The sequence below is a fragment of the Penaeus monodon genome, chromosome 9, assembly GCF_015228065.2.
Source record: "Penaeus monodon isolate SGIC_2016 chromosome 9, NSTDA_Pmon_1, whole genome shotgun sequence".
Taxonomy (NCBI): Eukaryota; Metazoa; Arthropoda; class Malacostraca; order Decapoda; family Penaeidae; genus Penaeus; species Penaeus monodon.
The window spans coordinates 38490938-38508437 of NC_051394.1; the positions used below are offsets into that span (position 1 = coordinate 38490938).

Genomic DNA, 17500 nt, shown 5'->3' on the forward strand with positions numbered 1-17500 from the left:
GTTAGAAAAGAGGAAAAAAAACGGGAAGATGACCCATGACGTCAAACTGAGCACGTTTTTCCGCCATGACAAAACAGAAGCTTCTAGAACCCACGAATACGAAAAACAATTAGAGTAAATGTCAATATTTGTTAAAACTAAAAGATGGATATTTAATATGGTATAATTGTTGTAATGGATTATAATGAACTCAGATGTTATATTATTGACATATAAATTTATGTGATTGACTTTACATGTTTACTATATATAATACTTTACAGTTAATAAATTAGTTGTAAATTCTCTTAAAAAGTTGTGAATTTTTCCTTTACATTTGTCTAAAAAAATTAAAAAATAAGTTGAAAGAGTAAGATCTGTGAGAGAAATATGACTAGTATGAGCTATTAAGATTATATCAGATACTGAGGAGATAATATAACTGTTGATGCAAAGAGGCAAACAAACATAGCTAATTCATAATCAGTTGCTATGTCTTGTGATATTAACATATAAAAATACAGAATAGATACAAAGCGCTACATCTGTAGCGCATTTGCAAAATCAATATGCTCTAAACATTAGAAATATGAATTGAAAATAATTAGAAGAATTCGAAATTTATTTAAGATCCAGTAAATCCCACGATTCAACCCCCAAAGCATTTCCTTTGAAACTCACCGAAGGCTTGGTTCTCTAAAAGAAGCCTGTGTGTATATTCAGTTTTTTGTGTTTCTCCTTTCAGAGTAGACGAGGCGCACAGCCTTGTGAAACTGTAATGGACTAACCTGGAGAGGAACCGGAGAAAACATGCAAATACATCTCTTGTATTGTGAAGATATTCATTCTCATTCATACCTTATCTACATTACCCCTTGAAGCTGTTCGATGACAGTAGCCGAATGCTTCAAGGAAGCTGTGCGGAAAATGAAGTGCTTGGCACATTTATTCTGAAATCACCAACTAGTATCTTATCACCCTTCAGCCCTATTTTTAAGTTCGTTTTTTTTTTAAATAATCTTTTTAACGATAAGACGGAGTCTTTTTTTTACCTGTATTTAGTTTAGCTCCGTGAATTTAACTTTTGAGGATTTGTTGACCTTATTTTTAGTTGTTAGTTTTTCGAGTTCGCTTTTTGGGTTTTGTGATTCTTAGATTTCTCCGTAAATTTTAACCTTGGAGAATTTAGAGTGTTCTTTTCAAAGTTTTTTTTTGTGTTTCTTTTATTGTGGTATTCTTTATTATATTGTAATTACTCTTATTGCTATTTTTTCTTTTTACCAAAAATGGACAGCAGAGGAATTTGGCCATTTTTGTTAAGGAAGATATTTCGAATGGGAGCATACTAATTCACATATAAGTGTACTATAGAACACGATATAAAGGGTAAACCTCTATTCTGTATTTTTCTTTAAATAATATCGAAAAAATAGGAACTGGTTGATTAGCTTTGCAATTGCCAGGGGTTTTAGATTGGGTTATTCTGTTTTTTAAAAAAAATACATAGTTTCGGGGATTTCAAAACTGTGCATTTTTAAAAATAATTTTTGCGCAATTGTTTTTTTTTTTACCATGGTATCAACCGGGGGAATTTTTTTTTTATTCTTCTTTCTTTCGATGGATGGATGGATGGATAAAATCTATTGCCAATTATCTTTTGTTTTTTTTACACATGCGCGCGCGCGAAAAAACTCAGTGGATTCCACGTTGCAAAATACTTTTTCCATTTTTCAAGGATTAAGGGAAGTTTTATATTTCATTATTATATTTTTTGCTGCGTTTGATGAAAATGACAAAAAATAATAAGGGTAAGTAATATTGAAAATAACAAAAACATTAATTACGAAATTCACATGAAAACAGCAAAAGAAAAGAAAAACTTATTGACAATAAAAAAAACCTCACCTTTTCCTAGTTAGAAAAAACTCATGAATGAAATGAAAAAATTTGATATCCCTTCTAGGATCCCAAAACCTGTCAAAATGTAAAATAGACATAGGTAAGAAAAAAATTTATTCTTCACACATTTCATTTTTCGAGTAACTTTTTTATTTGGAAGTTTTAAAAAGCATTGTTTTTCAAATGAAAAAAGGTTTTTATTATCTCAGCGTTGAAAACTTTGCTCATTCTTTGACTAAATGTAACTTTTACACCCGTGTTGGCTCCGTTGCTTTTTTTTTTTTTAATATACGTAGATATGAAAAGATAATCACATTTTTTTATGTCTAATTCAAAGTAAAAAATAGTCAATCATAATAAAAATATATAATATATAATATAATATATATATATATAATATTAATAAATATTTATATATTTTAAAAAGCTTGAAATTGCAAGAATTAACAATGACGTTTTAATATGCTTTCGGGTTAAGAATATAAAAATTTTTATCATTCATACATTTCAACGCTTTTTTTGTCTTTTTTAAAGCTTATTTGTAAAATTTGTTCATATAAAAAAAAAAAAGAGTTTTGATGAAAGTATGGGGAAAGATCTCACGGACACTGTGACGAAAAAAACCGTGCTGACCCATTTGAAAATTGCGAAAAGGATAAAATCAAAAAGATCCTTCACAATAAAGAGAGATTTTAACCGGTTTTTTCTCAAAAATATACCTTTTCAACATTATCAACATGAATATGGTCTATGTGTCTACTATTAATAACCCCAAAGATTATATATATAAATATATAATATTATATATATATATTATATATTATATATTAATATTATAATATATATATATAATATATATATAAAAGCATAGGAGAAAAAGAAAAACGCACTTGGAAATAATGTAATAACAACAACAACAATGAAGATTCCCGTCCTAATTTCAGATAGAAAAACACTAAATACAACCCCGCACAACACCTCTTTTTTTCTTATCAACATTTTGTAATCTCAATTACTCTAAAGCAATTCCTAATTCCTAAGGAGTCACACCCCTTTTTCCTGCACAGTATTTGCATTAAAGGGGAGAACGCGCGCCTCAACACCCCCACGAACGCACGCAGTACGCACAAAAAACCACCGCGCGCGCGCGCACGCACTTTTCCCCACACACCACAGTGCGCGCGCAGTACGCACGACATGACCACACAACTCAACAGCACACACGTAGCACCAACGCGCGCGCAAAAACCACAACACACACACCAAGAAACACACACAAAATACACGAAGGGCACGCACGTACGCACCACAACACAGCACACCCAAAATTATGTATATATACATATATGTATATTAAATAAGTATATATACATACAATAAAATTTTAGGTAAATCGAACCAGATCGATAAAGTTCCTTGGCAAGCCACTGGGGGGCAAGCCACCCCAACATTGTGGCCCCCAACCCCGGATAAATAAGAGAATGTTTACCTAAAAGGTAACCCCGGCACTTTCCGGGAAGGAAACGGGGGCCCCTACCACTACTCACTCCAGATCATCACAACATGAAAATACAATTAATATCATGTTTGGGGCCACGGGGGCTCAAACATGACCTACCTTTAAAAAAAAAACGTTATATAATATATATTATATATTATATATATATAAATATATTATATAAAATATATATATAATATATTATATATATATATATTATAATATATGTTGTGTGTGTGTGGTGTGTGTGTGTGGTGTGTGTATGTATGTATTTTTGTATGTAGTATTAGCTTTTGGTGTTGTGGGGTTTTTTTTTGTGTGTGTGTGTGGTGTGTGTGTGGTGTGTGTGTGTGTGTGTGTTTTTGTGTATGAGTCAAAACCATCATCTTTGGGAAGTAATGTCAACGGAATCCCCCCCTCTTGGTTCCACCTACTAGGGTTGTGCAAGTAACTGTACTGTCCTGTCCTGTCCCAGTCTTTTGGTGTAACTGTTGGCTGGACGCATGGTCATGCTCATCTTTACAAAAATCATAAAGATGATAAATATAAATATATATACATATGAATATCTATCTATCTTATATAATATCTAAAATTACATATATATCATAATATATATATATATATTATATATATATATATATATATATTATATATATTATATATTTATTGCCCGGGTAAGAAATAAATGCACCCGGGGGTTCCCCTTTAACAAGGATAACCCTATTAGCCCCCCATCCCGGTTGCGGTGAAACTGTCGGCAGCAGGGCAGTGGATATCGGTGAAAACCCCTTTCGTTCTACGATTAGGGTTTCACCAAAAATATGCCCCGGCGTTTTAAACAGTGTAACTGTTTTAAAGCGGCAGAGATATTTCTCCTGTTATTTGGGACTGCGAGTTGAGAAGGAGCCGGGGGGTTTCCCACTCAACTTTTATTTTCCCGAAAAACCCTCTACACCAAATGATTAAATACGAAATGAAAATTCATAACATCGCCCGTCGCGGGGGTTTTATCAAGGGCGCGTTAGTCAGGGGGAAACCGGGCTAAAAAATTTTTTAAAATGCTCGGGAAAGAAAAAGAAGAAAAAGAAAACATGTCCAAAATTAAAGAAATCTTTAAAAATGGGAACGGGGAACGAAGGAAAATGAAAGAGATGGGAAATTTACTACTGTCGAAACAAAATGGGAAATACAAATTAAAAATATAGGATAAGGGGGCCCAAGGGAAAAGAAATGGAAGTTTCAAAACTAAAGAAAACAAGACAGTTCTTTTTCGGGAAAAGAAGGAAATTATAGTCCGGAGTTGTATGATTCTCACAAAAAAAAAAACTGCAAATGCACAAATTGGGTACAGCCAAAAAAGATCGTTTTTAAAAGTCAGAATAAGAAAAACCTCAAAACATTAGTAAAAAAACGTCGCACCAACCAATATTGCAAGTGATGAAGAAATGGAATTTTTTTAACTCTTCCAAGATACTTTAGACACAATCCCTAACGGGGGATGTAAAAAAATCATAGGAGACCTCAACGCCCAAAATAGGGAAAAAAATTTTCTAAAAAATGACATTGTGAAAAATTTGGGCCCTTTGGGGATATAAAGAAAGAGGTAAAGATTTATTGAATTTTGTGTACAAATATCTAGTTATTTCCAAAACATTTTCCACACCACCAAGAACTTTAAGTGGTTTTCCCAGACAAAAGAACACGCAACCCAAAATTTATACATTTTGCTGAACCCGAAAAGGAAAAATTGCATAAAAAATGCCAAAACAAGACCTGGTGCCGACTGCAACAGTGACCCCCAACTACTAAATATCGACTTTAGAAAAAGACTCAAAAAGATGGAGCGTCAACCCACCCCTAATGCTCGACTACAAAACTCTTGATAGCAATTACAGAATTAAAAGGTCAAAAAAATTTTAAAATACTCAATCAAGTGAAATATAAAACACCCAAAGAGTTGTGGGGAAAAAGGAAAAGAACTCTGTGGCACGCTTAAGAAAATATCGCAAAAAAAAAAAACAAATTCCCCCCGGAATCTGAAAAAAACACTAAGTGAAATTGAAACAAGATGCCTAAAATCAAAGGGGATCAAAAATTCAGTTGAAAAAGTAATTTTCAAAAAACAAAAAACAAAAAATTTAAGATTTTTGCGACAAGATAAGGGAAAAAATTTTAAAAGAACATTGCCCAAAAATTGAAAAAATGTTTTTCAATAAAACAACTAAAAAAACTCTACCAAAGGGGTACGAAACATCACACGAAAATTTAAACCCACAAGGACACTATAAAAATGAAGTGGACTTGTTTTTTGTATGGAAAAGAAGTCAAAGTAGAGGAATCAATATTGTTCCAACCTATACAAAAAGAATAAAGATTAACACATAATTAGACAATGACAACGAAAATGAAAAACCCCCATGCTAACGAAGTTATAAAAGCCCTAAAAAAGTAAAGAATAAAAAGACCCGGAATAGAGAAAAACAGCAGAACTAATAAGAAAGTGGCGAAAAGGGTTTAAACTTCTTCTACAAACTCTGTACAAAAATATGGAAAGAAAGAAAATGGCCAGAAGACTGGGAAAAAACAATCTTCTCCCTACCTAAAAAGGTGACGCCTCCAAAGCAACAATAATAGGACAATTACATTAAAAAGCCACAGCAGCAAAATTTTGTTGAAAAAATTTTTGCTGAAAGAAAGAAATTGAAGTTAAGAGAGGAAATTTCAACGAACAAGCGGTTTCCACCGGAAAAGGTCCGAAACCCGATTCTAAATCTAAAATTGATCATAGAGAAAAAAGAGAACACAAAAAAACCTATACCTGTGTTTCACGATTATGGAAGCTTTTTATACTGTTGCACGAAACCTCTGGAAAAACATGAACGTTGAGTTTCCCAAAAAACAAAATAAAAGCCCTGTATACCAACAACAAGCTGCTGTAAGAACCCCTTAGGGGTTAACAGAAAGGTTCGAAGTCAAACAAGGGGTGTGACAGGGTTGATTTTGTCTCCGCAAACCCCTTTTAAAAATATTCTGAAACAAATTTTGAGGGTGCTCTAGAGAATTTTGAAGGGAATGTGGGGTGTTTGGGGGATACAAAATATCAAATCTGAGGTACGCCCAGATATAGTTTTGATTGAAAGCAGTATCACTGAACTAAAACAAAAAACTAGATAAAGTTTGAAAAAGCAAGCGAAAAAGGTGGCTTGTTTTTTTAATGCCCAAAAAAACTAAGATCTGAAGATTCAAAGATAACCGGCAAAGAACAATGATGAAAATGTTTTCAATCAAGGAATGATTGTGGAAATGGAAAGAGTTCATTATCTTTGGAGCTGTTTTTTTTAACTATACATTGATGATTCACCGGAGATAAAAAAAAAAAAATTGCCATTTCCAAAAACCACAATTGCCTCAAAAACTCTGGAAAAACGAAGCATTACCTTACGGACAAAGTGAGGGTTTTTGAAAGCATTTGTTTTTCCCAATTTATCAAGGTTCTGAGTGTTTGGGGCTGAAGTAATAGACAAGAAAAAACAATAGTTTTTAAAAGTGGGGTTTCGACGATTTTCTCTATTTGCTGGACAGAGAAGAGCGAATATGAAATGCGAGAAAAAAAATTTTAAAGACCGGGGTTGGACATCTTAAAAAGGGGGAAAATTTAAAATTTTTTGGTCGTGATGAAAGTAAAAGTATTAAAGCTTCTGACAGGGGTGGTGTAAAAACAGAGGGAAAAGGCCCCCCCCCCAAAGACAAGACTGAGCGACAAAATCAAAGATATTTGCGGGCTGTCGTGGTACAAGGGAAAGAAAAGCGTAAGATCGAGTTTAGGGCGAAGGATGGTGGAGAGGTCCCCGGCCTCAAACATGAGCATACCCTTTTGATTATAATATATTATATATATTATTTTAAAATAATATAATATTATATAATATATATAATATATATATTTATATATATATGATAGAATTTAGGGATTTTGTTTTTTGACAGAATGTTCCCCCAATTGCTGTGACGCAACAAGAAAAAACATTTACTCAACGTGGCAATAATACTCGTGGCGGGCTTTGGGACTTGAGGGGCCTTTTTTTGTTCACACTGTTCGGATCATCCATATTTTTTAAATTTTCCAAAAACCCTTTCAGAAAATTTTGATTGCTGCGGTCAATGGGCATTTTTATTTATATTCATATCAATATGATAAGCACTAAGTTATGATGAATTTCGGAGTGTCTTTGTTAAAATAGTGCTTTCCAATTTGGGCCCCCATAATACTGGAATCCTTTTTCATCTTTCTAAGATAGGAAATTCTTAGCAACTATTTTTTCTTCTCTCCTTGTTTAATGGATATTCAAATATATTACTTACAAACAAACATGAAGATAAGTTAATATTTTTTTTCTCGATGCACATGGGTTTCTGTAGGGATGGGTGCTCCAGTTAACGGGGAGGCCCCTGCTTACACCGTCCTCGGTTACTGCGCTGGACCTTACGACAACAGCTCATGATGAGTTTCTTTTTTTTCATAAACACTTGCTTCGCATAGAATTTGCCCTATGTAAGAATACACAAATACACATAGTCATAAACACACACACACACACACTCGCACACGCACACGCACACGCACCCACACGCCCGCACACACACACACACACACACACACACACCACACACACACACACACACACACCACAAAAACACACACCATATAATATTTTATATATATATATATATATATTATATATATATATAATATTATTATATATATATTATATATAAACGGAAAGCAATCAAAATTCCCGAGCATATCCGGATTGCAGACGTAAGTTCAGCAATAATAAACCTAGATCATCTCTCAAAAAGTTGAAGAAAGCGAAGATTGCAACCGATATTTTAACTCAGTGCATTTCAGATCAACCAAGGGGTGCGAGAAAACTATAAAAAAAGAGTTTTTAAAATCTGCCAGAGGTCCCTAACAATGACAGTGACCATCGTTTTGATGCCTTCATTGAAAACATGAAAGCAGCAGATCCTAAGACATTCCCAACAGTAGAGAAAAGAAGCCCTTATCAAGCTGGTTCCACTCAGAGCTCAAAGACCTGGTATAAAAACGGCAAGTTTCAAAACAAAACCCCGTACAATATGAACTAGTAGGAAAACCACGGAAAAGTGGCTCCAGGAGATTTGTAATGAAGTAGAGAATCTAGGTTCTTCATTAGAAAGAGGACGTTAATACTCGTTGGGAAGAATATGTTCAAAACTTTGTTGACAGTGAGCAAGAGCCAGATTATCTAATCCTGGGAGCTGTTACATCTGGTCCACGAATTCTCAATTCAGAAATGAGCTGGTTTCCACAGCAAATGAAATTATGGAAAGCATATATATGTATATATATACATATATATGCATATATATATACATATTTTTTAAAAATATATAAAACGTATTATATATTTTATATATATTTTATTATTATATTAATTATATATATTATATAAAATATATATATTATATATATATATATATAATATATATATAAACATATATATATTATATATATATATTTATATTAAACTTTATTTTTTTTAATATTTTTAATTATATAATAATTATATATATATATATATATTTTATATATTATATTACGTATTTATATATATATATATATATTATATTATATAATTATATATATACCGTTTATATAGGTGTATATTATAGGTGTTATTATATATATATAATATTACGTATATTATACTATAAATTAATATATATATATATATATATATATATATTTTATATATATATTATATATATATATATTATATATATATATAATATATTTTTTAATATTATTTATATAATATAATATTTTATTTTTATTTTAAAATTTTTATATTTATAAATATAAATATATATATATATATATTAATATAATATATAAATATAATATATTATAATATATATTTTATATAATATATATATATATATATATTTTTTTTTTGGGTTTTTTGGGTTTTGGGTTTGTGTGTGTGTATACAAATAAAACTTATTATATCTAAAAAGAACTGTTCTCTCCGTGACGACCTAGGGAAATCCCCGGTAATCCCCGGGAATGCACAGTTGAACCTTTCCAGCCCAAAGAGCAAAAGGGGAATCATAATGGTTCCTGTCCTCCCAAACGGAAAGAGGAGAAAAGCCTCCCAAACAAATTTGGAAATCTTACCTGGTAAATATGAAAGTTCTCATATAGGAAGTACCTGGGGTGAAGACCATGGATTAGGATCTTGATATTTTTAAGTACCGGGAAAAAACGTAATCAAATTTTTAAGAAACCTGAATATCCCCCCGGTGAGATGGTAGCCTGATATTTGAGATTTCGTCAAAAAAAAAGAGTGCCATCTCGTGCAAAATGAGACATTTTCTGGGCTCAAATTCTGTTTTCAAAAAAACTCAATCTTAAAAGGGGGAAATTTTTTTTTCCCGGACATGTGAGGGATTTGGGGGAAAATTCAAGAATTTTTAAAAAGTATCATAGAAGCTCTCCCCTAAAATTTTTTAAGTTTGTCCCCAGAATCAGTTTAAGTTGGCATGGTACCCCCCGAAGAAAAAGCCATCTGTGTCCCCCCCCTATGCTCGTTTCCCACTGCCAGGGTCAGGGGCATGGAGCCAACTCGCCTTTTTAGGGAAAATGGAAAAACCAAAGAGGTGTGTAAAGGTGTACAACAGGCTCCAAGGAGATCAACTGCCCAGGTCCAATTGCTTTTTCCCACTGCAAAGAAGCTCATGAATTTTCTTCAAAGCAAGTAAAAGGTACAAATTGAAAATGAACTATTGGTATAAAGGAAAAAGGGAGAAGTTAGTTTTCCAGAGGCAAAGTGACGTGCCCGTGTGCTGTTTGCACAGCCAGGTATGTCCTTTGCCTCGGTTCTAGCCCGTCCTCCTTCCCGCTATCCATACTAATTACACCACACTCTGCCATTACCTTTTAATCCCAGTCCTCAAAAGCTGAAAACCCCTTGGGAGGGTTCACCCGAAACAGAGCAAGAGTGAGGGTATATGGGGGAGACTCCTCCTCTCAAGAAAGGGTTTTGGAGCCCTCAGTCCAGGGTCAGAGGCCAAAAGTGACAGCTCAGGTGCCATCACATCCCCAGGGGGGCCCCACTGCTTTGGGAGAATATCCCAGTAAAACCCAATTTTTGTATGGTACAAAGATTATGACCAGGGAAAACCCCGATATCCCCCGAGAGGATTCCAAGTCCAAGCCCCATTAGGGACCTTGAAATGGCCTCATGTAAGTAGCATGATGTACATCAGGTATTTCCCCCCAGCCCTCCCTGCAGACGACATGCGGTGAAGGCTATGAGAATAGGGGGACACAACCTTACACTGTTTCATCATTACCCTTCCCAATGATTTGGAAAAATCATTTGGGCAGTTGCCACATTCATTTCTACTCTTGGGGGAATTTAAAGGTCAGCATCAGCTTGGGGAGACACTTAGTGCAACCCCATGGGAAGGGCCTTGGAGTCCCTTTTTCTTAGAGTAGAGCAGTTTTTTCTGAAAAAGTACACTCCCACAATTTCCAAATTCAAAATTTTTTCACTGATTTACAATTTTTAATTTACTAGGCAGGTATGGAAAAATTTCATGGAAACACCACTTTCCAAAACTTTTGGAGGGGGAAATGATATTCCAACAAAGGAAATTTTGAGAGGGGGACTTTAATATGTGGACTGAATACGATGTGGAGACAGTATGTCTCCTCAATTTAAAACTGGGACCCCCCTTTGCATGGGTAGGGGCAAGGTGTGTAAATTAGCTGAAGGCTATCCATGTCCTCTTTGAAGATGTGGCATAAACCCCTTTGACAAAAAAAATGTTGCTAATAAGCTAGCAAAACCATGGCAGAGATTTCCTTGAAGGTATTACAGCCCCAATTTCCACTCCTTGGCTGAAAAGGAACAAGACCCAAATTTTATTTTTTTCAGTAGGATTTTAAACGAAATTCCATCACTTGCCATTTTTTTCGCAATGAGAAGGGGTCTGCTTTTCAGGCTGCCGTAAGACTGCCCCCGGAAGTGATGAATTCCTACCCAAAGTAAACTCATTTACCGGGGATCCCAAAAATTTCTGTTGAATTATTCAAAAGGATCTACCCGGGGAAAATTAGCTGGAAGGGGTCCCACAGGAGTGTCTTTAAATGTGACCCTTTTTTCCCTTTCTATAAAAGGCATCGAAAGGTCGTTCCAAGTGTTCTCATGTAATTTTTATGTGGATGACTTTTCACTATACGCCCGGAAAGCTTAAAGGTAATGCAGACTGCAAAAATCAGGTTGTACAGGGGCAACATATCATGGGTTCAAATTTTCCAAACAAAACTATGGTATCTTCCACAAAAAGAAAATTCCCCCTTCCCCCCATTTTGGGGCAAACTCAATGTATTTGTCCAAGAGGTGAAGTACTTGTCTATTTTTTATCAAGGGTTACATGAGTGCTTTTCATCAAACAGTTTTAAAAGGGGAAGTCTGCGGGTTTTTTCAATCTTCTTGGGGGGATACCACACAACGCTTATTCATCTGCAACTCCCTCTTTCCTGGATTTTTGACTCGGTTCATAATAAAGCTTAGAATCTGTACTTTCTTCCCCTGTGGACCCCGTGGCGAAAGGGGAGAATCACTTTTTCATTTACTCGGGACTACATGAGCATGATTTACTACATAGACTAAAAAGGTTTTGGGGATTCCTATTTCCAGAATGGTTTTCAACCCTTAGGGACGCTGATCCTATGGTAGGAGAAGAGGAATTTTGGGGAAAGATCTAATTGAAATCACAAATTTTTGGTGTTGGAATTTCCCCCCTTGGACTAATCAAATCGAGCGGATTTGGTTGAATAAAAAAAGGGGAGAGATCCGAAGCAAAAGTCAGACAAAATTTTTCTTCAAAACACTTTATTAAAAGGATCAGATGAAATATAAATGGTTCAAAATCTGAAATTAGTGTTCTTTGCAGCAGTGCCAGAAGGAAGACTGTTTTGGGCATCTTTCTCTAGCAGCCTCGACTTTATGGTTTACTGCATTTTGCAGCATCAAGATGGGGAGAGATCTTACAAACCCATTCATTTAAATATTTGGACTTCGTAGTCCCTTGCAAGCAATATCGTCACACCCAATGGTGGGGGAGGTTTTAAGATTGGCTTCATGATGTCAACCGTAAAAGAAATGGGTTTTGGGGTCCCAGTGGTATCAGTGGGAAGAGCGGCCGATCGGGGGGCCGGGGCAGCTGCCGCTCATCCCTTCCCCAACTGCCCTAAACCCGCATCAGGAGTTGTCTTCGCGATACAGGGGGGGAACAGGAGGTCCCTCTAAAAACAAATTTCGGAGTAGAGAACCTTCAGTTGGGTGCCCAGCATCCACCCCAACCGAAAAGTAGAAGTTGTATTAACAAGACAAGAATCGGCAACAAAAACTGACTCGGGGCCGATGATGGCTAAAAACTGAATCATTTTGTGAGGGTGCCAAGAGCCTTAACGGTCGCAATACAGGGGATAAAGGGCAACATTCAGACAAAAAACATTAATTCCCCCCCCCCCCCCATATACTTGAAAAAGCTTTGGGGGAGGTTATGACAAGAAGGTGTTTTTAGTGTCCTTAGGGAGACAATTTTTTCAATAATTTTAATTATGATTATGTTTTTCAATAATTTTTTTCCCTATAGAGCATAATATTTTTCTCTGTTTTTTAATAAAATGTTTTTTGCTATTTATAAGAATTTTTGAATTTTTTTTAATTTTTTAAAACCCTTTTGAATATTTAAACATTTCAGTCTAACAAGGTAAAAGCCGCAAGACCTTAGCTGTTGACGCGGCAGAAAATTTTAAGTAACACAACCCAGCTGAGTCCGCAAAACCACGGGACTTCCAATGCCATGGCGAAAATGCAGATAAATGGACATCTATAAATTGGAAGAAAGCAGAAATGTCCATGGAAAAATGAACAAATGAAAAAAAAAAATTATGGAAGCTGCATATACTCGCGGAAAAAAATGTCAACTCGCATGGGGCGATTCAATTTCGATATCAATGGGGAAATTGCATTATCTCACTTTCACACACACACATACACACACAACACAACCCACACACCCACACACACGCACACACACACCACACACCACACACACAATATATATATATTATATATATATATATATAAAATATATTTTAATAATATATATATATATGTATATATATATAATATGTATTGGGGTTGTGTGTGTGTGTGTGTGTTGTTGTGTATGTGTTGTGTATGGTATGTGATGTGTGTGTGTGTGTTTGTGTAGTATGTATTATATAATATATATATATATAATATATATATATATTATATATTTTATATATATATATATATATAAATATTTTATTAATTTTTATAAAATATAATATAATATATATATATTATATATATATATATATATATGTGTGTTGTGTGTGTGTGTGTGGTGTGTGTGTGATACATAGTATTGAATATACACATACATGTTGTGCACACACACACACACCAACACACACAACACACCACACACAAAACACACACACACACACACACACACACACACACACACACACACACACACACAACATACACACAACAAAACCACGCGCACACACCACACACCGCCACAACACCACCACACCACACACACAACACACACCACACACACACACACACACAACACCCCAAAAAAAACCACACACACACAATTTAAAACATAATCACACAGTGTACATTTATATGTAAAAATTTTTATCCCTCTAGGTATAAATGTATCACTCCTAATTTTATGCTTTTTTTAAAATAAAAAATTATGAAATAATAAGCAAAAAATTTTTGCATATTGATACTGATCGGATCGGTAAATTTTTATATATGTATGCTAATAAGATCTTTTTGTAGCATTTAAAAGCAAGTGGTAAGACTTGAAATTTGCTAAGGATAAATTTTAATTGCAGCATATACAATAGGAATGAAAAAATAAAAAGACGACGATGATTATGCATGTTTAAAATTTTGATAATAGAAATAATTGTAACGTTAATTTAAAAATGTAAATAGTAATATTAATAATGATGTGATGATGTGATGTTTTGTGGTTGAAGTGGTAATGATAATATAATGATAATGAAAATGAGATGATGATGATATGATGATGAGATGATGTGTGATGATGAGGGGAGGAGGAGGAGGAGGATGAAAATGAGACGAGAGGATAAAGATGAAAAACCTATAAAAAATTAAAAGATGATAGTAGTAGCAATAAAAAGTTGTATGCTAAAATAATAAATAATAATGTAATAATAATAAAAATAATAATAAAATTAATAAAATAATGATAATAAAATAATAATAATTAATAATAATAAAATAATAATAATAATAAAAATAATAATAATAATAATAAGAGTAACAAAAATAATAATAATAATAATAATAATAACATAAAACAATGAAAATAATAATAAAAACTGATTATAATAAAATAATGATAATAATAATAAAAAATAAAAAATAATTTTTTTTATTATTATTATTTTTATTATTATTATTATTATTATATTATATTTATTTTTTTTATTATTTTTATTATTATTGTCATTATCTTTTACAATATTATAATTTTTTATATAATAAAAATTGTATAATGAATTCAAAAAATTTGCATCCGATTCTGAATACAAATTCTACAAGGCTATTTTGAATTTTAGATTTGCACATATCATTGTGGATACAAAGAGATAGTAATATAACACAATGTTAAAAAAAGAAAAAAAATAAAATGCAGCAGTAAAATTTTAAAAAAAAAAAAAATTCAAAATTTTACTACTAAAACTACCCAAAAATGGTTATAAAGACTTGAACCGGCCAAGGCGCTTTAAAATTCGCATCCGCGTCCATGGTACGAATGCTACGAACATCTTGAATAATTAGACAACGTTCATGTAATGTGAAAAATAGAGTTAAAGGTAGCAAATTTTCTACACGCCGTCATACACAATATACTCCGTAGTATACCGTACATAAGTGTAATAAATGTTACTTTAGTAAAATTTGATGATGAAGATTATTATGAAAATAATCTCATCTTATGGTTTATTCCCACATGAAAAAATAAATTTTATATTATATTTTTTGTTTTCTTGAAACTAATACAAAAATATCTGAAAAAAAAGAAGTGCGTAGTGTATAGAAAAAATAGATGGCGAAACTAACCAGCCCTGCTTTATTGAACATTTGCATTATTTTTTTTAATCGGGTTCTGTATGATTTAATTCTAAAAAACATAAAAATAAATAAATAAAATGGAAAAAGGCTTGCCCCTACGATAGTTACCCTTGATGAATAAAGGTTTTGAAATGTTTAAACTTATCTGTATAACAGCCTTTTTTAGATCAACCCGTTTATAAGGTGAACCTCCGGACCCCTTTGGTTTTTTGGAATTACATTCTAGTAAGATGATTTGAAACTGTTTTAATTCATAATTGGGTCTCCTTTTTCTGGTCAAAATATTGATGGCTATTATTTCCGCATCCCCACCCGCAAGTAATGACAATGGATACAGAAGCGAGCAGAGAAAAAATGAACCCCATTTTTTTCAACTAAGGGTGGGATTGTGTTTGTTGGAATATAGGGGATATAGGTCCCCGTTCAGTTCCAGACAATTTTTTTTTTGCTGCGAAATGTGTATTTCACTTATTGTACTTTTTGATCTACAATTTAACAGCAGTAAAAGATAACACGATCACAAGGGAAATTTAAAAAAGTTTTTAGAATACAAAGTGAGAATAAGAGATCCCTCTGTAGCTGACTTTTTGAGTAATAACCATTTCCGTTTCAAAGGGAAAATAAAATGTTAAAAAAGGAAAAATTGACTGAGTGAATACTTTTTAAATTACTTTTCCAAATAGGAGGGAGAGGGCAAACCCCGCCAAAATATGCAAGTGTACTTTGTTCAAAATACGGTTGTTTTTCCCGTACCCTCGCTGTGAAAGAATGGTTGTAATGGGGACAGTAGTGGGGTTTTAAATAACGTTGAATATATTAAGGGCAATTAGAACAAGTTTTTATACGGAAATACGAGGGAAAAATACACCAAAAAATAAAACATTTGCAAAGCTGTGAATTTAGACCTGGCAAAATATGTGTTTAGATAAAAATTTCATTAAATTCTGCTAAAAGCAAGGGGGGCGGGGGAGCTGTTAAGTTTTTTAGATCGATAAAAAAAGTGGCGAGGGCCGTAGTTGACTTTAAATATATTAAGGGTCCCAGTGCAGGAACGGAAAAAAACGTCAATCCCCTCAGGGTATGAACAAGATCTTTTCATTCCCACCGAGTAGGATCTCCCTTTTACCGTTCCCTCGACGAAATTTCGTTTAACATCCAAAAAGCTTTTTTTGTCGTTGGGGTCGGATTTCCTTTGGTACAGCACACCATGTGCTCGAAAATTGATCTAGTTTCTAAGTTTTTTGACAATAACAAAAAAAAATAATAGCTTGATGTGATGATGATATGATGATGATGATGATGATGATGAGATGATGATGATGATGGGTGATGATGATGTGATGATTATGATGATGATGAGGGGTTTAGTTGTTGTTATTGATGTAATTTAAAAAAGACATTTTATGAGATAAAGACAGTGATAAAAATAAAAAAATATAATGATGAGTGGGAATATCAGCAAAATAAAACAATCCCGTAACAGTTATAAAAATAAAATAAAAGGAATTTTTTTAGCAATTACGGTTTTTAAAGAAAGTTTTAGGACCTTTTTATTCGTTTAAGGTAAATACTTAAATATACACCTTACGAGAGTAAAAACACATTATAGTAAAATTTTTTAAACTGGAATGAATTTTCCAAAAAAAAAAAATTGCATTCCACGGAAAACTGTTTTATAAAAGAAACCACCCATTTGCATAGTGGATATTACCCAAGATACATATATACTGTAAACATTTTGATGAAAGCAATTTTTTCTTGCTTCACATTTTTCTGAAGCAACCCACAGCTGTTATACTCCATTTAGGGTTCGATCGGGATATAAAAAAACGATATTTTACGGAGC

At 33.3% G+C, this 17500-nt stretch overlaps 1 protein-coding gene across 1 annotated transcript in view; it reads right to left on the minus strand.

Moving 5' to 3' along the window:
- Window positions 1–3893, minus strand: part of LOC119576717 (serine/threonine-protein phosphatase 6 regulatory ankyrin repeat subunit B-like) — a 20363-nt gene extending 16470 nt beyond the window's left edge. Inside the window, 2 exon segments of the mRNA XM_037924363.1 lie at window positions 838–895; window positions 3811–3893. Of these exon segments, the coding sequence (XP_037780291.1) occupies window positions 838–895; window positions 3811–3893 (141 nt within the window).
- Window positions 3894–17500: the final 13607 nt, after the last annotated feature.